Source organism: Salvelinus alpinus, chromosome 13 (genome assembly GCF_045679555.1).
Source record: "Salvelinus alpinus chromosome 13, SLU_Salpinus.1, whole genome shotgun sequence".
Classification (NCBI taxonomy): Eukaryota; Metazoa; Chordata; class Actinopteri; order Salmoniformes; family Salmonidae; genus Salvelinus; species Salvelinus alpinus.
Genome location: NC_092098.1, coordinates 40370946 through 40393859, shown reverse-complemented (window position 1 = coordinate 40393859; position 22914 = coordinate 40370946). Strand labels below are relative to the sequence as shown.

At 42.9% G+C, this 22914-nt stretch overlaps 1 protein-coding gene across 6 annotated transcripts in view; it reads left to right on the top strand.

Moving 5' to 3' along the window:
- Nucleotides 1-22914, top strand: part of clip2 (CAP-GLY domain containing linker protein 2) — a 68824-nt gene that overhangs the window by 1325 nt on the left and 44585 nt on the right. For all 6 annotated transcript variants that reach the window (XM_071339290.1, XM_071339289.1, XM_071339288.1 and 3 more), the window contains exons 2-3: nucleotides 3382-3586; nucleotides 18703-19244. In XM_071339290.1, coding sequence (XP_071195391.1) covers nucleotides 3463-3586; nucleotides 18703-19244 — 666 coding nt within the window. In that variant the 5' untranslated portion in view covers nucleotides 3382-3462. The remainder of the gene's footprint in view (nucleotides 1-3381; nucleotides 3587-18702; nucleotides 19245-22914) is intronic.

Here is a 22914-nt window from a genome sequence, read left to right as displayed (position 1 = left end):
GGAAGTTAGTAGTTTCTTGAGCCAATGTTAACTACTGTTAGCGCAATGACTGGTAGCGCAGATACCCGTAAACTTCCAGTCATTGTGCTAACTGTGGTTAGCAGTTGTGCGTGCACTTGTTAGGAACATCCTTTAAACTGCACGCAGAGACATAAAAATGGTATCCACACGTTCATCTGACTCTGGGAAATTAGGTAAAGGGCCTCATCGCCAAAATCTTGAAGTATCCATTTAAGCCAGTATGAGAGGATGGATGGGCGTATAACGTGAACGTCTAGGTTTTTATTTTTTATGATTAACTTTTATTTATTCAGGGTAGCCCAAGTGAGACCAATGGTGCCCTGAATACCAAATTGTTCACACAAAAAGGAAAATAAATTAAGTTTCAAATAAAACAAGAAGAGTGAAAATAACCACAAGGCACAACCTCAACACCACAATTTCAACAAATAAACCACTACAATCAATCAAAACAACTGCAATGCATAATGAACTCATTCAATATCATAGTCCTAAACTGCCCTAGTGGTACCAGGGAATCGAGATGCAAGGAATTTTGTAGGTTACTCCAACAATGGGGGCATTAAAACTAAAGGAGTATTTACCAAAATTGGTCAAGACCAGAGGCACCTCAAGAGTTAATCAATCCTGCGAGCCAGTTTGGTAGCTCATTCTTTTATATGTTATCAACGAAGTTAGGTAAGTTAGAAGCTTGTGTAGTAGAGCTTTGTAAACAAAAAGGGAATAATGAAGTGATCTACAGGACTTTAATGAGGACAGCCAACCTTTTGATACAGGATTCAGTATTGAATATTAAAACTGACACCTTTGATAAAGTGAAAGGCTCTATAGTAGACGGCATCCAACGGTTTAAGAGTAGTGGCTGCTGCAATCTGGTAAATGGTGTCACCATAATCCATAACTGTCAGGAAAGTTGACTGTACAATCTGCTTCCTGCTATTTAGAAAGAGGGAAGATCTTTTTGTAAAAAAGAAGCCCACTTTAAATCATAGCTTTTTAATTAGCTCATCCATAAGTTTTTTTAAACATAAGTCTTTGTCAACCTAAATGCCCAGATATTTATAGGCGGGCCCCCAATCGAGGAGGGAACCATCCAGTTAGTAAATATGTAGTTCATCTGTTTTTTGTTTTTTTATTGCGAAAATTAGAGAACAACATATATTGAGTCTTGCTTGCATTAAGTACACCTTTTAAACCAACCAGGGCTTTACGTTTGCTATGTCGACCCTTGAGTCCAGGTTGCAGCAAGGCCTAGCTACTAGCCACCCTAATACTTACAATAGTCTAATAACCAACCAACACTATTTAATACATAGGCCTAGGTTATTCATTTAGAATGTATGCATAACCAAAGACAATACCAAATATGTTTATTTCTGTCAGTGAATATTCTTGAAATACACATTTTAGCCTTGTGACACATTTAACTCCATGTGTATTTATTCACCATCAACACACTTGAGACAATAAACTGGACTTACTAAGTCCAGTAGACTCAGCAACATAGATGATTAACCCAAATCACAAATATTATTTTCTGATCTATAGATAGGCTATTTGTTTGAAGAGGGACCACTCAATTATTTCAAATTGTATACAGTAGTATAGTACAGGCTACACCTGATACACCTTGACATGGCTTGATTTGTACACCGAAAGGGCATAGACCCTCTGCTTTTTAAAAGGGCTGGAGTGTTCAACAAGAAAACTCAGCTAGCACAGATTGTTCTGGGGAACCAACATTTGTTAAAGCCTTTGCGATATCATAACCGCCATCGATAAGAGACAATACTGTGCAGCTGTATTCATCGACCTGGCCAAGGCTTTCGACTCTGTCAATCACCACATTCTTATCGGCAGACTCAACAGCCTTGGTTTCTCAAATGACTGCCTCGCCTGGTTCAACAACTACTTCTCAGACAGAGTTCAGTGTGTCAAATCGGAGGGCCTGTTGTCCGGACCTCTAGCAGTCTCTATGGGTGTGCCACAGGGTTCAATTCTCGGGCCGACTCTTTTCTCTGTATACATCAATGATGTCGCTCTTGCTGCTGGTGATTCTCTGATCCACCTTTACGCAGACAACACCATTCTATATACTTTTGGCCCTTCTTTGGACACTGTGTTAACTAACCTCCAGACGAGCTTCAATGCCATACAACTCTCCTTCCGTAGCCTCCAACTGCTCTTAAATGCAAGTAAAACTAAATGCATGCTCCTCAACCGATTGCTGTCCGCACCTGCCCGCCTGTCCAGCATCACTACTCTGGACGGTTCTGACTTAGAATATGTGGACAACTACAAATACCTAGGTGTCTGGTTAGACTGTAAACTCTCCTGCCAGACTCACATTAAGCATCTCCAATCCAAAATTAAATCTAGAATCGGCTTCCTATTTCGCAACAAAGCATCCTTCACTCATGCTGCCAAACATACCCTCGTAAAACTGACTATCCTTGACTTCGGCGATGTAATTTACAAAATAGCCTCCAACACTCTACTCAGCAAACTGGATGCAGTCTACCACAGTGCCATCCGTTTTGTCACCAAAGCTCCATATACTACCCACCACTGCGACCTGTATGCTCTCGTTGGCTGGCCCTCGCTTCATATTCGGCGCCAAACCCACTGGCTCCAGGTCATCTATAAGTCTTTGCTAGGTAAAGCCCTGCCTTATCTCAGCTCACTGGTCACCATAGAAGCACCCACCCGTAGCACGTGCTCCAGAAGGTATATTTCACCGGTCACCCCCAAAGCCAATTCCTCCTTCGGCCGCCATTCCTTCCAGTTCTCTGCTGCCAATGACTGGAACAAATTGCAAAAATCACTGAAGCTGGAGACCCATATCTCCCTCACTAACATTAAGCACCAGCTGTCAGAGCAGCTCACAGATCACTGCACCTGTACATAGCCCATCTGTAAATAGCCCATCCAACTACCTCATCCCCATACTGTTATTTATTTTTTTGCTCCTTTGCACCCCAGTATCTCTACTTGCACATTCATCTTCTGCACATCTATCACTCCTGTGTTTAATTGCTAAATTGTAATTATTTTGCCACTATGGCCTATTTATTGCCTTACATCCCTTATCTTACCTCATTTGCACACACTGTATATCTACTTTTTTCCTCTACTGTATTATTGACTGTATGTTTTTTTATTCCATGTGTAACTCTGTTGTTGTTGTTTGTGTCGCACTGCTTTGCTTTATCTTGGCCAGGTCGCAGTTGCAAATGAGAACTTGTTCTCAACTAGCCTACCTGGTTAAATAAAGGTGGAAAAAAAGCAACCTCCTATATACAGACAGATGAAGCTATCATCATCACTAAGACATTTTGATGCCTCCACTCATCTCCACAGCTAAAATGGAGAGGTATTGCCACCATTCCGACTTCTAGTGCCTCAAACCGAAAGCCTTAATCCCTGCACTTCTCCCTGTACATGATGAACATGCTGAAGTCCAGTGGACTGAAGATCCCTGGCAGGGGCCCAAAGCACTCCCCTGGCCCTGTGGGACGAACCTCTGCTGGGGGGTCCGCTTCCGGCACTGTGGGCCAGAAAGACAGTAAGTCACTTCTTCATTCCTCAAGACTTCCTCTAGACTCTCAGGAAGAGATCTGATTTCCTATCGCTTAGCCTATCAATCTTGGTGGCATTTCATCATTGGAAATGACCAAAAAATCCTTGATTGTTGTAATTGATTGCTTGTTAGTTGTCAGGGCCCTGAGTTATTTCTGGTCAGCTCATGTGGTCAGTAAAAACTCAGGGCCCTAGGTACATTATTATGCTTTAGGTCAACGGTTTTCAAACTTCTTTGGTTAATGTAGCCCCAATCACATTTTGCTCTGCCCAAAGTACCCCCTCATGTGCAATTGATCATTAGGCCTATATTCTTATGAGTCTTTCCAAGAACACCTTGTGGATAGGCCCGGTACCAGTCAGAGTTTAAAAAAATATATATTTATTTTATCTTTATTTTAGCAGGGAGTCACCATTGAGACCAGTGTTTCTTTTTCATGGGAGTCCTGCATATACAATTTCATAGAAGTAAAACAATCTAAAACAAGTAAAATATTGCACAGACAAACATAAATGTACACAAAATACACAAAACACTATCACCTAAAACAAACAAATTCTTCATTATAAAATTCCTCTGTCCACTCTCTAAACTGCCACAGGGACACTAAGGCCTCTATGTGTACTGTTTTTCGTGATTATTCCAAACATACGGAGCATAAAAACTAAAGGCCGATTTAGCTACCTTTGAAGACACCAAAGGAGTCTCCAGAGTTAACCAACTACTGTGAACAGGTTTGATAACTTGCCATTTTAAATCTTAATAGTGAAGTTAAGTCGGAAGCTTGTGGAGTAGGGCTTTGTAAAAAAAGAAGAAGAGTGTAATGATGTGACTTTAAAGAGGTCCAGCCAACCTTTTGGTAAAGAATATAATGATGAGTAATAAAACTCCTGTGATAAAACGAAAAGCGCTATTGAAAAAACGGGATCCAGCAGTTTAAGAGTAGAGGCAGTTGCACTTTGATAAATAGTATCACCAAAATCAAGAACAGGTAGAAAGGTTTACTGCACAATCTGCTTCCTGCTGACTAGAGAGAGACAAGATTTATTTCTGTAAAAAATCCCACTTTAAATCTTAGTTTCTTAACAAGCTCATTCGTATGTTGTTTTAAACGATAAATCATTGTCAATCCAAATACCAAGGTATTTGTATACAGAGACTCATTACATTATAGAACCATCCGATACGTGAAGATGTAATCCATCTGAGACAATCTTATGAGAACTTGAAAACAACATTTATTTAGTTTTGCCCGTATTAAGCATGAGTTTTAAATCAGTTAGGGTTTCCTGCACAGCTGCAAAAATTGTACTGTAACCTTGTCACAGCAAGATCAGCAGTCGGGGCAATTGCGTGCATAATAGTATAATCTTTATATAGATTAAATGTACAACTTGTATAAAAATAAAAAAATCCCCCTTTTTCTCCCCAATTCCGTGGTATTCAATTGGTAGTTACAGTCTTGTCTCATCGCTGCAACTCCCGTACGGACTCGGGAGAGGCGAAGGTCGAGAGCCGTGCGTCCTCCAAAACACAACCCAACCAAGCGACACGTTGTCAGATTTCCAATTGTTATGAAAACTTCAAATCGGCCCTAATTAATAGGCCATTCTAATTAATCGGTCGACCTCTACTTAGTACTAAACCATATTCATGTACCACCATAGATGCGGTAATGAGGCCAATGGAACTCGACCAAAACAATGGAAATGCAAATGGGAATGCGTGGGGGAAAGATCCTGAATCTCTTGATTGCCCCCCAGCAAAATAAGACAACATTTAGGTTATTGTTTATATACAGTATTTCACACTATGTTGAGGTAAAAATCTGAGTATAATGCTTGTATGGATGTCAACCCCAACACATGTTCATGTCATCGTCACCAATCACTGCATTACTTAAAAATGACTTTGACTACCACCACCGATTTCTCTATGTTAGCTATGCTACCAGCTAATAAGAATGGGAGTTACAATTTAGCAGTCACCTCTTCTAAACCTGAAAAGGGACTTCAAAATGTTATGCAGCGATAACAGACAAATATATCCGACTTTAGTAACCACATTATGGGCCTCTTACAATTCATCAATCATTACGGATTTTACGAAAAGCCACTTTGTTAGATAAGATTTGTTGAATGTGCACCAATCTGGTGTCCATCTTCTGACCCCTACTGTCTGCCTTCCATTGACCTGTATATCCCCCCTCAAGCCGATACCATGATGGCCCTCAAGGAACTACACTGGACTTTCTGCAACCTGGAAACCACATATCCTGAGGCCGCATTTATTGTAGATATGGATTTTAACAAAGCAAATTTGAGGAAAACGCTACCGAAGTTCTATCAACATATTGACTGTAGTACTCACTCTGCTAAAACACTCGACCACTGCTACTCCAACCTCCGGATGCCTACAAGGTCCTTCCCCACCCTCCCTTCGGCAAATCAGATCATGACTCCATTTTGCTCCTTCCTATAGGCAGAAACTCAAACAGGAAGTACCTGTGCTAAGGTCTATTCAACAATGGTCTGACCAATCAGAATCCATGCTGCAAGATTGTTTTGAGCATGCAGACTGGGATATGTTAAGGGTAGGCTCTGAGAATAACATTGACGTATACACTGACACAGTGACTGAGTTCATCAGGAAGTGTATAGCGGATGTTGTTCCCACTGTGACTATTAAAACCTACCGAAATCAGAAATCGTGTATAGATGGCAGCGTTGACGCAAAACTGAAAGTGCGAACCATTGCATTTAACCATGGCAAAGTGACTGGGAATATGGTCGAATACAAACAGTGTAGTTATTCCCTCTGTAAGGCAATCAAACAGGCAAAACGTCAGTACAGAGACAAAGTGGAGACGCAATTCAACGACTCAGACACGAGACATATATGGCAGGGTCTACAGAAAATCACAGATTACAAAGGGAAAACCAGCCACGTCGCGGACACTGATGTCTTGCTCCCGGACAAGCTAAACACCTTCTTTGCCCACTTTGAGGATAACACAGTCAGTGTTGCCAACTAATTTTCAGGGTAAGTTGCTAGAGGCAGGTTGATTTGTTGCGAAATGACGTTGTGATGTCATTGCAAGATAACGTAAAACTGCGTCATTACGTAGAATACACAATAACGTTACTCAAATTGACTGGCCATCTCTGCAAAAAATATGATTTGACATTTGTTCAGGTACAGACTCTTTTCTGTACTTCTGGCTGTACAATTTTGATTGAAACATGTTGATTGATGTTGTAAGTTCTGTTCAAGATTAAACATTCATGACCAACTATATTCATTGGGTTTGGCATGTCGAACCCGTGCTACTGATTTGCAATTTGCTGAAATTGCTGCTGGCCTGCTGCTGCCTGTGCACGAGCTGAGCGCCTGCTGCTGACATCACTCACAATGCACTTTTGCAGCCAGGCACGTGTGTTGTGACTGAGTGTGTGACAGAATATATATATTTTTTTGTGTCATTTAGAGGGAAAAAGCATTTGAGTCACTTTTCAAAAGTTGCTAAAAGTTCCAAATACATTTTTAAAAGTAGCTAAATTTGTTGCTAGGTGCTGTTTGAAAAAAAAGTTGCCAGGGTAGTCTGAAAAGGTGCTAAATCTAGGAACAAAATTGTTAAATTGGCATCACTGAACCCAGTGCCTCCGACTCGGCCCGCTCCCAAGGACTGTGGGCTCTCGTTCTCCGTGGCCGACGTAAGACATTTAAACGTGTTAACCCTCGCAGACGGAATCCCTAGCCGCGTCCTCAGAGCATGCGCAGACCAGCAGCTCCCTATCACAGTCTGCTGTCCCCACTTGCTTCAAGATGTCCACCATTGTTCTTGTACCAAAGAAAGCAAAGGTAACTGAACTAAATGATTATCGCCCCATAGCACTCACTTCTGTCATCAGGAAGTGCTTTGAGAGGCTAGTTAAGGTTTATATCACCTCTACCTTACCTGACACCCTCGACCCACTTCAATCTGCCTACCGCCCCAATAAATCCACAGACGATGCAATCTCCATCGCACTGCACACAGCCCTATCCCATCTGGACAAGAGGAATACCTACAGTATGTAAGAATGCTGTTCATTGACTATATCTCAGCCTTCAACACCATAGTACCCTCCAAGCTCATCATTAAGCTCGGGGCAATGGGTCTGAACCCCGCCCTGTGCAACTGGGTCCTGGACTTTCTGACGGGCCGCCCCCAGGTGGTGAAGGTAGGAAACAACCCCTCCACTTTGCTGATCCTCAACACAGGGGACCCACAAGGGTGCATGCTCAGCCCCCTCCTGTACTCCCTGTTCACCCATGACTGCGTGTCCACGCGTGCCTCCAACTCAATCATCAAGTTTGCAGATGACACAACAGTTGTAGGCCTGATTACCAACAATGACGACAGCCTACAGGGAGGAGGTGATGCCAGGAAAATAACCTCTCCTTCAACATAAACAAAACAAAGGAGCTGAAGGTGGACTTCAGGACGTAACAGAGAGAGCACACCCCTATCCACATCGACGGGACTGCAGTGGAGAAGGTGAAATTCTTGAAGTTCCTCGGCGTACACATCACAGACGATCTGAAATGGTCAACCCATACAGACAGTGTGGTGAAGAAGGCGCCTCAGCAGGCTGAAGAAATTCGGCTTGGCCCCTAAGACCCTCACAAACTTTTACAGATGCACAATTGAGAGCATCCTGTCGGGCTGTATCACCGCCTGGTACAACACCTGCACTGCCCGCAACCGCAGGGCTCTCCAGAGGGTGGTGCGGTCTGCCCAACGCATCACCGGGGGCACACTGCCTGCCCTCCAGGGCACCTACAGCACCCGATGTCTCAGGATGGCAAAAATATCATCAAGGACATCAACCAGCCGAGCCACAGCCTGTTCACCCTGCTACCATCCAGAAGCAAGGTCAGTACAGGTGCATCAAAGCTTGGACCGAGAGACTGAAAAACAGCTTATTTCTCAAGGCCATCAGACTGTTAAATATTCATCACTAGCCGGCTACCACCCGGTTACTCAATCCTCGACCAATGTAATCACTGGTCACTTTAATAATGGAACACAAGTCACTTTAATAATGTTTACATACTGCTTTACTAATTTCATATGCATATACTGTATTCTACTCTACTGTCTTTTAGTCAATGCCACTCAGACATTGCTCATCATAATATTTATATATACCTTAACTCTATTCTTTTACTTTAGATTAGTGTTGTAACGGCAGATTTCCTCCTCTTCGTCTGAAGAGGAGGTGTAGCAGGGATCGGACCAAAGCGCAGCCTGGTTAGTGTTCATCATGACTTTAATTAAGACAACAAACGTGAACACTACAAAATACAAAAACAACAAATGTGAAAAACCGAAACAGTCCTATCTGGTGCATAGACACAAAGACAGAAGACAACCACCCACAAAACCCAACACAAAACAGGCTACCTAAATATGGTTCCCAATCAGAGACAATGACAAACACCTGCCTCTGATTGAGAACCATATCAAGCCAAACAACAAACCCAACATAGAAACACAACACATAGATAACCCACCCAAATCACGCCCTGACCACACTAAAACACAGAAAATACAAAAGAACTATGGTCAGAACGTGACAAGTGTGTATTTGTAAATTGTTAGATATTACTGCACTGTTGGAGCTAGGAACACAAGCATTTCGCTACACCCGCAATAACTTTGGCTAAATATATTTGATTTGATATGACAAATCCGAAACTTACTCCCCATTGACCCAAGTGTTTACATTGTGCAAAGCCAATAGAAATAGGACACCCAAACACGTTTCCCACTGTTATTTTTCCTGGTTTTAGATCACATGACAAGCCCGGACCCTAGGGTCACAGACGCATGTGTTACACCGGCGCAGCTTTCCGCTAAATTACAGCTAGATTCTCTCCCTCCAAGCTGCACTAGGCTGAAATGAGCCTACAGGAGGCCAAACACAGTCTGGGGGTGTCTGGGCTCCTTCTGCTGTCTTGTTATTTATATTAGTCTATATGGGAGAGTTGTATCAGAGGCAACCATGTCATGGTTTAAGTTGATGGTGGAATGCTGTGAGGAAAGGAAAGGGGGAAAAAACACAGTAATGCCTTTAGCAGTGCACATGGCTGTTATTTTCGAGGGCCTCCTTCAGAAACACTATTTTGTAGTGTTAGTAGGGCTGTCCCCGACTAAAAAAAATCTTGGTTGACCAAGTGTCATCTGTTCTTTCAACCAATTGACTGATCGAAATGTTAAAACATTCATTTTTTCATATATACACACACCCTATGTGTTTTAATAAAACCATCTACAGTACCAGTCAAAAGTTTGGACACAGCTACTCTTTATTTTAACTATTTTCTACATTGTAGAATAATAGTGAAGACAGCACAGCTATGAAGTAACACATGGAATCATGTAGTAACCAAAAAAGTGTTAAACAAATCTAAATATATTTTATATTTGAGATTCTTCAAAGTAGCCACCCTTTGCCTTGATGACAGCTTTGCACACTCTTGGCTACTGAGCTTGTATGATGCTTTAAGCACACTGTGATTAAATAATCAAGACAACAATCAACGATCAACTTGGTCCAGTCACAAGCTTACACTAACAAACTTGCAACATTGTATAAAATATTTGGGACCCTCAGAGTTTCCTGATTGTGAGCTCCGGACTGACACAGCTGTAGGCTATTTGTGCAAGGCATAAGAAGTAATCAGGTAGGCCTATTTTATTACGTTTTCACCAGATCAGAGCATGATTTTTTCTCTCCTCCTTTTCACATGGAGTGGTTTGGTTATCGAAAGTGAGAGAGCTGGAAAGATTTTTCAAATAGGCTACATTGTGGAACTATTGTCACTGTCAATGGATGTAAAAACAGAATTTGTTTACTTGCTGTTTGAGGTGAAGAAAAATTTACTTTGAGAAACTCCACAGCTCATTAGTGGTGGTGAGTTAAGACAATACTATAAAATCCCTAAAGGGGCACATTTAGCCTACATTTGCGCAGGCCAGGTGGCCTAGGCCTACTTTTATGCTTAAGTGTAGCCTAGGTTGTGCCCTCTGCAAACAACATGTCCACTCCGACAATGAGAACTGTAAAAGACTGTAATAATGATATATTGAATGCCTTAACAGAAATTACCGTAACCAAACAAACATTCTAGAAATTATGGGAATTAATGGTAAATGTACAAACTGATGATACTGGTGTGCCATCCCCGCAGCCTCCGCAATGGATTAGTCCACTGAGACAGGCATCAATCAAGACGTGCCATAATTACTTATATTTTATTGCATCAACAGAAATTACCGTAACTTAACAAACATCAAACAAACAGTTACCACATCAGTCACCGGCATCATTAACAAGTGCATTGACGATGTCGTACCCCCAGTGACTGTACATACATTTCCAAACCAGAAGTCATGAATTGCAGGCAACATCTGCACTGAGCTAAAAGCTTGAGCTGCTGCTTTCAGGGAGCGGGACACTAATCCGGACGCTTATAAGAAATATTGCTCTGACCTCCGACGAGCCACCGAACAGGCAAAGCGTCAATACAGGACTTAGATCGTATCGTACTGCGCTGGCTCTGACACTCATCGAATGTGGCAGGGCTTGCAAACTATCATGGATTATTAAGGGAAACCCAGCCGTGAGCTGCCCAGTGACGTGAGCCTACCAGACGAGCTAAATGCCTTCTATGCTCGCTTTGAGAGCACCAGCTGTTCCAGACGATTGTGTGATCACGCTCTCCATAGCCAATATGAGTAAAACCTTTAAACAGGTTAACATTCACAGACCGATTACCAGGGAACGTACTCAGAGCTTGCACTGACCAACTGGCAAGTGTCTTCTCTGACATTTTCAACCTCTCCCTGACCAAGTCTTTAATACCTACATGTTTCAAGCAGACCACCATAGTCCCTGTTGTCCATGAACGCCAAGGTAACCTGTCTAATTGACTATCACTCATATCTTTAGCCATAAAATGCTTTGAATGGCTGGTCATGGCTCACATCAACACCGTCATCCCAGACACCCTGGACCCACTACAATTTGCATATTGCCCCAACAGATCCACAGATGACACTCCACACTGCACTCTTCCACCTGGACAAGAATAACATCTATGTGAGAATGCTGTTCATTGACTACAGCTCAGTATTCAACATCGTAGTGCCCTCCAAGCTCATCACTAAGTTCAGGACCCTGGGACTGATCACCTCCGGGTGTGTGCTTAGTCCCCTCCTGTACTCCCTATTCACCCACAACACCAGCATTTTGTTGTGTTTGCTGACGACGTGACGGTGGTAGGCCTGTTCACTGACGACGAGAGAGCCTATAGGGGGGAGGTCAGAGACTGCCAGGACAAAAATCTCTGTCAGCAAGACAAAGGAGCTGATCGTGGACTACAGGAAATAGAGAGCCGAGCACGCCCCCATTCACATCGACAGGGCTGTAATGCAGTGGGTCGAGAGCTTCAAGTTCCTCAGTGTCCACATCACTAAGGATCTATCATGGTCCACACACACACCAACACAGTTGTGAAGAGGGCACGACAATGTCTCTTCCCCCTCATGAGGTTGAAAAGATTTGTCATGGGCCCTCAGATCCTCCAAAAATTATACAGCTGCACCATTGCGACCATCTTGACAGGCTGCATCACCTCTTTGTATGGTAACTGCTTGGCATCCAACCGCAAGGCGCTATTGAGGGTAGTGAGTAAGGTCCAGTACATCACTGAGGCCGAGCTCCCTGCCATCCAGGACCTCTATACCAGGCGGTGTCAGAGGAAGGCCCTAAAAATGGTCAAAGACTCCAGCCACCCAAAGTCATAGACTGTTCTCTATGCTACCGCACGGCAAGCAGTTCCGATGCACCACGAATGGAACCAATAGGATCCCGAACAGCTTCTACCCTAATACATAAGACTGTTAAATAGTTAGTTACATTTTTTACCAAATAGCTACCCGGATTATAGGTAGATATTGACCCTTTTTGCGCAAACTTGTTTTTTTACTCATCACGTACTGTACGCTGCTGCTACTATTTATCATCTGTCCTGTTGTCTAGTCACTTTATCTCTAGTTGTATGTACATATCTACCTCAATTACCTCGTACCCCGGCACATTAACTCAGTACTGGTACCCCGTGTATCTAGCCAAGTTATCATTATCCATCGTGTATTTATTATTACTTTTATTATTATGTTTTTTAAACTTTTGTAATATTTCTATATTTGATTTCTTTCTACATTGTTGGGAAGTACCTGTATGTTAGCATTTCACTGTTAGTCTATACTTGTTGTTTACGAAGCATGTGACAAATAAAATTAGATTTGATATAATCTTAGTTATTTAATGTCAAGGCAGCGCTTTTCTAGGAGGTCCCCGTACGCACACATTCATAAGCCTACATAAGACATTATAACATCAACAACAGCTACATTAAACATTATAACATCTACAACAGCTACACAATACATTATAACATCTGTCATAGACAGCAATGTCACCAAATTATCTTTAAGACAGTTTTGAACATCTGGAACTATGGCCCCACTGCAAAAATCTCCAAACTTAACCTATGTATACGTTCATATACCTTTATAACTGCTACATTCCATTATAACATGCGTCATAGGCAGCAATGTCATTGAATGATCTTTAAAACTGTTTCGAACATCTGGAACCATGGCCCCCCCTGCAAAAAAATTCCAAACATAGCCTTTATAATTATTTTCTAGATTAGTGTCATTTCAGCTTGTAGTCATAGTCATTTAGCTAATCCTACTAATTGACTGTCAGCATTTCCCACAGTGTTCATCAACCGCCTGCCCGTAGTGCACACCCACTGAATCAGGTTAGGGCTATAGGGCCATTGAGTGAATAGCTGTTTGGTCAGCACATTTCCATTTGTGTACTAAAAGCCCTGCTCTTTTTTTCCTTTTAGTTCAAGACCATTGCTGGGTTTTCTGTCATTGAATGGTGATATAATACAGTACATGGTCTTCCATTTATTGAGTTCCAATAGATTTTACAATAAGAAAGTAGGCCTAGATAATGTCCTGTTGTTGTCCCTATGTTCATCCTCCTTGGATTTCAATACCAAAAGGCAACTTTTTCCGTTTAGAAATCCGTTGTGATTGTATATGATGGTGCACCAACATATTATGGACAAAAAATTCAGGGGTGTGGTAAATTCAATTTAAATTCAGTCAATTCAGGAAATAGACTGAAATTCAAATTATATTTTTTTCTCGTAGAGAAAAATTTGGAAAAATTGGCTTGAGAATTAAATTGACTAATTTAAATTGGAATGACCCCAACCCTGCTACAATGTTTCTGTCAATCTCAGAAAAAATTACATTGTATTACCTCATAGCTGCTCCCAAAAGTTCTGACTTTAGAGGTCACGTCCTTGTGGACTGTCGAGAAACAAAGCATCATTGCAGAGACAAAAGTGTTTAAGAATGAGTCGCCCCTAAAGGCCTAGTCCTAGTTCTAGTTTCTTCTTCTGTTGCCCTTTGGACTGTCCCTGAAATCTGAAGTGAAGTGACAGCCTCACAACAGTGAATGCTACACGTGTCTTATTTTTATTTTTATTTTGTTTCATTATTTTATTATTATTTTACCCCTTTTTTTCCTCCCCAATTTCGTGGTATCCAATTCGTTACAGTCTTGTCTCATCGCTGCAACTCCCGTACGGACTCGGGAGAGGCGAAGGTCGAGAGCCATGCGTCCTCCGAAACACAACCCAACCTAGCCGCACTGCTTGACACAACGCATATCCAACCCGGAAGCCAGCCGCACCAATGTGTCGGAGGAAACACCGTACACCTGGCGACCTGGTCAGCGTGCACTGCGCCCGGCCCGCTACAGGAGTCGCTAGTGCGTAATGAGACAAGGATATCCCTGCCGGCCAAACCCTCCCTAACCCGAACGACGCTGGGCCAATTGTGCGTCGCCCCATGGACCTCCCGGTCGCGGCCGGCTGCGACAGAGCCTGGGCTCGAACCTAGAATCTCTGGTGGCACAGACCACTGCGCCACCTGAGAGGCCCCCACGTGTCTTATTTGAATTAGGAAATAACATCAGTATATTATTAGGGAATCCAAAGTTATTTTCAACTTATTTTACATTATTGGACTTAAGTCTGAAAGAGTTTGGTTCTCAGAGAGAGAGAAAGAGAGGAAAAGAGAGAGGCGGAGAGAGAGAGAAGAGGGAGTGTGAGGGGGAGGGAGGGGGTGTTCTAAGGAGTTGTGGTGGGGTCATTGTGTGGGGCTGGTGAATAGTGGGATTCAGATGGTTGTGGGAGGTAGCCAGGCACAATAGTGAAAGTGAGGCCTCTGTTCTTGCTCTTCCTGCTGCCTGCCTCATTTCCCCATCGATCTTCCGTTGCCACGGCAACCCAGCCACTTGGACTAGCACTGCATCAGTCTTTTGGGTGCACGCTTGTTTGACTGGCTGGGACTTGGGTAGGGGGTGGGTAGGGGTCTTCTCTGTGTTGGCCCAGGGCCATGCTGTTGACAAAGCTCACACATGTTACACACACATGCATGCACAAGCAGGAGTGTGCACACACACACACAAACAACACACACACACTGCTACTGCAGATACTGCATTACCTCACACATAACACCAGCACAAAAATACTGCATAGTATATACATTACCTACACAAGCACACCTTCCTGACATTGCACACACACACACATGACCTCACAGGGACATTGTCGTCATAGGGAGATGTGTAAAGCTTTGTTTGGTTAAAAAAAATCATATTTGTTTTGGAGGTATATATTTTTGTATCTATAGATTATACACTGAACGAAAATATAAACGCAACATTCAACAATTTCAAAGATTTTACTGAGTCACAGTTCATTTAAGGAAATCAGTCAATTGAAATAAATTCATTTGGCCATAATCTATGGATTTCACATGACTGGGAATACAGATATGCATCTGTTGGTCAAAAACTGGATCAGAAAACCAGTCATTATCTGGTGTGACCACCATTTGCCTCATGCAGTGTGACACATCTCCTTAACATAGAGTTGATTGTGGCCTGTGGAATGTTGTCCCCCTCTTCAATGGCTGTGCGAAGTTGCTGGATATTGGTGGGAACTGGAACACGCTGTCATACATGTCGATCCAGAGCATCCCAAACATGCTCAATGGGTGACATGTCTGGTGAGTATGCAGGCCATGGAATAGCTGGGACATTTTCAGCTACCAGGAATTCTATACAGATCCTTGTGACATTGGGCCGTGCATTATCATGCTGAAACATGAGGTGATGGCGGCGGATGAATGACACGACAATGGACCTCAGGATGTCATCACGTTATCTCTGTGCATTCAAATTGCTATTGATAAAATGTAATTGTGTTTCTTGTCTGTAGCTTATGCCTGCCCATACCATAACCCCACTGCCACCATGGGGCACACTGTTCAGAACGTCCTGTGGGTGAGCAAACCGCTCACTCACACAACGCCATACATGCTGTCTGCTATCTGCCCGGTACAGTTGAAATCGGGATCCGTCTGTGAAGAACACGCTTTTCCAGCGTGCCAGTGGCCAACGAAGGTGAGCATTTGCCCACTGAAGTCGGTTATGTTGCCGAACTGAAGTCAGATCAAGAACCTGGTGAGGACGACGAGCACGCAGATGAGCTTCCCTGAGACGGCTTCTGACAGTGTGCAGAAATTATTTGGTTGTGCAAACCCACAGTTTCATCTGCAGTCCGGGTGAATGGTATCAGACTATCCCGCAGATGAAGAAACGTGATGTGGAGGTCCTGGGCTGGCGTGGTTACACGTGGTCTGCGGTTGTGAGGCCAGTTGGACTGAGAAATGATCTAAAACGAAGTTGGAGGCGGCTTATGGTAGAGAAATGTACATAACATTATCTGGCAACAGCTCTGGTGGACATTACTGCAGTCAGCAAAATTTGAGACATCTGTGGCATTGTGCTGTGTGACAAAACTGCACATGTTATAGTGGCCTTTTTATTGTCCCCAGCACAAGGTGCACCTGTGTAATGATCATGCTTTTTAATCAGCTTCTTGATATACCACACCTGTCAGGTGGATGGGTTATCTTGGCAAAGGAGAAATGCTCACTAACAAGGACATAAACAAAATTTGAGAGACATAAGCTTTTTGTGAGTATGGAACATTTCTGGGATCTTTTATTTCAGCTCATGAAACAGTGGAACGACACTTTACATGTTGCCTTTATATTTTGGTTCAGTATAGTTACTTGAAATAAGAAGGGTACAAGTGCCGTTCATCGTCTCATAAATCACAGTATTTGGGGTTAAAATATTATTTAAATGACACTAGCAACTGAAAATTGTATGCTATGCCCTTTTCTATAACAGGCCCAAATATAGTGGAAGTTGAGAATTAATAAGCCTGTACAAATATACATTAGTCATGGCCAGAAACAGGCATTGCGTCCCAAATGGCACCCTATTCCCTAAATAGTACCAGAGCCTTATGGGTCCTGGCCAAAATTATGTAGGCAGGGTTTCAGTCCAGTAATCGCAATATTGACATGTGCAATATCCATATCACAAGAGATCCATATAGCATGAAATATTTTCAAACGCCACTAAGCCGTGTGTAATGTCAATTTTTATAGTTTACTCTGTTTGTCGTCTCTCTCCCTCTTCTCTTGCGGCTGCTTCCCACACACCCGAGCCCCGCCGCCCCCTGTCAATCAAGCAGCACAGTTCCTCCTCCTCGCTGTTAGATTCACTATAACTTTGCATGCTATTCTGTTAGGTCAAATGCAGTCAACAGATTGTTTCAAACAAGAATGATGCTCTTTTCCACTTTGCTTATTAACATAAATCATTCTATTTCAATCATTCCAACAGTTCACCCAAGTGTTTTGATCTATATCGTAGGTCAAATCGCAATATTTGGTCAAATAAATCACAATTAGATTTTTTGCCCATATTGTAGAACCCGATGTGGTACAAAACAAAATGTTTCTAAGTGGTACATGTTACATTCCTGCAGGAGAACATACCTACATAAATGCCATTGTAAGACCCCATTAAGTTTAAAAACTCAATTATCACGCCTATTGGTAAAACTAAAAACCACATTCTTTTGTTCACTGTAGTACCCATTTGGCAACCATGTCTATCAGTCTCACAACATATGGGAGCAATTGGGGCATAAAAGCAGGCATTGGGCCCCCTCCCCCACTCCTGGGGTGTCAGAGAGACAGTCCTGGCACCAACTGTACTCACGCACGCACGCACGCACGCACACACACACACACACACGCATTACAGTGCAGCCAGCGCAGCAGATCACATGCTATCTGCGCCCTGCTACAGTTAACAGCTCCAGTGTCTCTCACCAGAATGGATAGTGCTCATCTAAACAGCATGTGCCAAACAGCAAAGCACCGCATCTGTGGTGCAGCATCACAACGTTAATCATCAGTGCATTAGGGACAATCTCACTGACCCAGTTTTCAATAGGAAGTAGAGCAATGCCTAACCTCGCATAAACTCCACTGTTGTGTTGGATGCAGCACGGACGATTCTTCGCCGATCCGTTTTGTGATGTGTTGTGACGAAATTGGATAAATAGATAGTGGAAAAGTGACTATTTCAGACTGAGAATGGTTTCAACTTCAGGTTTGGCTTGAACAAATATATTTGGCGTTAACAAAATGTGTAGAAGTATGTTGAGGATTAAGGTGAATAATGACAAGATGTATTTATGTTCCATTGTGTTTATAATGCCTGACTTCCTTATTTCAGCAGTTTACGTTGCATGCATGAGAATACTGGACTGTAACCTGCATACAACACAAATATTGATCCTCTAGACTAGCTACATTGTTTTGTTTATTATTTTTCACATGATTTGTTTGTAGACCTGTATGTATCGCCTTTTCTCTCCCCACTTCTGCACTGCTCTACAGCATTGTAATCAAAGCCCATACTGTAGATCCATGGCCATTTTGAATGAATATAGGAATTATGTGATCTCTACCATTGAAATGAATGTAAATAGGAATTCCATAATCTCTCTTTCTACCTCCACAGACTCCCCACACAAGCAGACCTCCCCACTCCCCAGCAGCAATGCCTCAGACAAGTCAAGCTCCAAAACATCCGAGGTGGGAGACGACGTCCTTGGGGACTACGTGGTTGGCGAACGTGTCTGGGTCAACGGGGTCAAACCGGGCGTCATTGCCTACCTGGGTGAGACCCAGTTCGCCCCAGGACAGTGGGCTGGGGTGGTCCTCAATGACCTGTTGGGGAAAAATGACGGCTCTGTGGGCGGCGTGCGCTACTTTGAGTGCCAGCCTCACCAGGGCATCTTCACGCGCCCCTCCAAGCTCACCCGGCAACCGGTGGGCGACGGAAGCGAAGTCCACTCCACTGATTCGCTGACAGCTCAGAACCTGACACTCCATGGCGGCAATGGCACTTCGCCTGCTGGTCAGCGTGTGGTCATGCCACTCAGGGAGGGCATGCTCAACAGCTCTGTGAAGACGGGTAACGAGTCAGGTTCCAACATGTCCGACAGTGGCTCGGTCAAGAAAGGCGGGGATAAGGACCTTCGAGTGGGAGACCGTGTGCTGGTGAGTCCATGTCCCCACACACGCGCACACACACACGCACACACACATGAAGAGCCTGTTTGCTTTGACCCTCACTCCCACAAAAGGTCAAGGACTGCCATTTACACAACGTTCTTTCAACCGAACCACAATCTCCAAACAACAATTGGGTCGAATTCCATTTACCGTTGGACTTAAAGCTTTCCCACTTACAATATTGTAAATCACATTGGATTACTGTCAGGAGATCCCACCGCTGACACCATTTTACCATGCTTCTCCGCTCTGCTCTAACTCACAGCTATTCTGTAAATGCGTTGGTCAATATGGATACTGGACAGGGAGCTGTGAAACTCGTCTCAAAACCGCCAGCCTCTCTTGCAATGTGAGATATGTATTTTGGTGCACTGCTTTGAATCTTGAAGCTTTGTGCTAGGCTCTGACTTGTTTTCCGATTTAGTACACATTACACATTGCACAGTGGTAATCTACAAACCTCCTTGTTTTAGAGAAATCCTTAAAGGTTTATCAAAAGCATTCCATTTGCATTCATAAATACAGCTCTAATTGATATAGTTTCTCATGTCTGACCACAGTTTTTAACCACTTACCATGGCCTCCACCTTCTATGCTCTCTATGTATATACACTGAACAAAAATATAAATGCAACACGTAAAGTGTTGGTCCCATATTTCATGAGCTGAAATAAAACATCCCAGAAATTGTCCATACGCACAAAAAGCTTATTTCTCTAAAATGTTGTGCACAAATTTGTTTACATCCCTGATAGTGAGCATTTCTCCTTTGCCAAGATAATCCATCCACCTGACAGGTGTGGTATATCAAGAAGCTGAATAAACAGCATGATCATCACACAGGTGCACCTTCTGTTGGGGACAATAAAAGGCCACTCTAAAATGTGCAGTTGTAGTACACAACACGATGCCACAGATGTCTCAAGTTTTGATGGAACGTGCAATTGGCATGCTGACTGCAGGATTGTCCACCAGAGCTATTGGCAGATAATTCAATGTACATTTCTCTAGCATAAGCCGCCTCCAATGTCTTTTTAGAGAATTTTGGCAGTACGTCCAACCGGCCTCACAAGCTACGGACAATGAACACAGTTGCATTTTATCAATGGCAATTTGAATGCACAGATATACCGTGACGATATCCTGAGGCCCTTTGTCGTGCCATTCATCCTCTGCCATCACCTCATGTTTCAGCATGATAATGCACGGCCCCATGTCGCATAGATCTGTATACAATTCCTTGAAGCTGAAAATGTCCCAGTTCTTCCATCACCAGACATTGAGCGTGTTTGGAATTCTCTGGATTGACAGCGTGTTCCATTTCCCGCCAATATCCAGCAATTTCGCACAGCCATTCAAGAGGAGTGGGACAACATTCCAAAGGCCACAATTAACAGCCTGAACAACTCTGCAAATGAGATGAGTCGCGCTGCATGAGGCAAATGGTGGTCACACCAAATACTGACTGGTTTTATGATCCACGCCCCTACCTTTTTTTTTTAGGTATCTGTGACCAACAGATGCATATCTGAATTCCCAGTCATGTGAAATCCATAAATTAAATTTCAATTGACTGATTTCCTTATGAACTGTACCTCAGTAAAATCTTTGAAATTGTTTCATGTTGCGTTTATATTTTTGTTCCCAACATTCTCAACAGCCTTCACCCACTAAAACTACTCATCAACCATTAACAACTTTCATGGACCTAAGCTGTGAGGTTGCACACAATGCTTAAACTCCATAGCATTCATAACTCGTCCTTGACACCCTGAGTAATCAGTCGTTAACGCTGGATGATGTCCCCTCAGCATTGACATTCAGCAGTACCTTAATGACAAGGTAGCACAAAATGAAAGCACACCAGGGCCTATTCCCTCAGGTTGTAGAGGGGATCTGAAGGCCTAATGGACACTCAGTCACTAACAATGGGCATTACCATCCCCTGGCTTGTTAGAAGGATCCCGTTATCAGGTGTTTTGGTCATAACAATGTCTGCGTCCCAAATGGCTCCCTATTCCCCTATATAGTGCACTACTTTTGAACAGGGTCCATAGGGCTCTGGTCAAAAGTAGTGCGCACTACAGGGAATATGGTGCCATTTCTGAAACACCCGTAAATGATCCAGACAGAGCTGGGATCTGACTGAAACATGAGACGACCCCTTTAGTCAGAGACGGCGATCCCTCATCATACCTCGTTAGAGGGAAGATGAATGCTTTCTGCATAGAGAGAGCTTCTGTGGCCAAATACACATGAGTAACGTCTCATTTCGCTCTAGCTTTGATCTATGTTGAAGGGCCACCCAGAGCCTGCATGGGATCGTTTTCTTGTAGTTGGCCATGTTATGTTCACTTCACTATAGATCAAATCAAATCAAATCAAATTGTATTTGTCACATACACATGGTTAGCAGATGTTAATGCGAGTGTAGCGAAATGCTTGTGCTTCTAGTTCCGACAATGCAGTATAGCGCACCTCTGCAGATGTAGAATCATTTTTGATGAACTTGGTCCTGACGAGTTGTGTTTAACTTGTACTTCATACATATTTCAGATCCATTCGCGACACAGTTGCAGGATTAGCGGGGTTGTACACTTTTTTCTGACTGCTGTTTAAGACCACACATCACTATCTCGTCAATTAACCAGCGACTAACCCCACTTCTAGAGGCATATGTCTATAGTGTCTTACTGTAATGAATGGCAGCTAATTTTATTTTAGCAACATTCAGTCAAAAAGCTAGAGAAGCTGTCAATGTGAAGGGGATGTTTGAGGATCAATTGGCCAGGATGGAGCCCTCTTGAACCCCATTAGAAAGAGATCCGTGGGGATGGCCTGCCGGTCACTGGGATGACAACCCAACTTTGGATGGGGAGGGGCTTTAGCGGGTGGAATAGTGGAGAACAATTGGAGGGTTGCTTAGTAACAATGCAAATATCATGGTACAGCTTAATGGACACTCAATCACTATGGTACACAAAGCCTATTGAATGATAACTTTCTTTAAACTATGACAGAGGAATTTATAACTGAATTTTTCCGACATAACGTAGGTACAGCAGATCCCATTGTATGGGACACTTTTAAATGTGCCTTTAGAGGGCATGCAATTCAGGACTCAGCTCTAAAACAAAAGCAATTTAGGTCAAAAGAGTCCATATTAACAAAGAAAATAGAAGGTCTGACAGAACAGACAGACACTGTAGCAATAAAAACTGTACCATAGAGGTTCAGATTAAGTTAGTGGGGGGGGGGGGAATGGAGGAATTTATTCAAGAAAGATCAAGTGGAATATATTATTAAAAAATAAAGCAAACTGGAGGGAATATGGGGAAAAATGCACCAAATAATTTTTTTATCTTCTACATAGAAATGCTACCAAAATAATTTACTGAAACTTGTTAAAAATGAAGTCACCCATGATTCACCAAATCATATTTTGAAAGAGGAAGCAAAGTACTTTAAGCATATGTTTTTGTTTGTCTCCTCCACATCCTCTAACCAAAGCTAATTGTATGGATTTTTTTTCTATTAATAATGTAAAATGAACAACTGTACAGACAGACTCATGTGAAGGCCAAATTACAGAGGAACATCTGGATGGAATTAAAGCCTTTAAGTCCTGGAAAACTCCAGGGCTAGATGGCATACC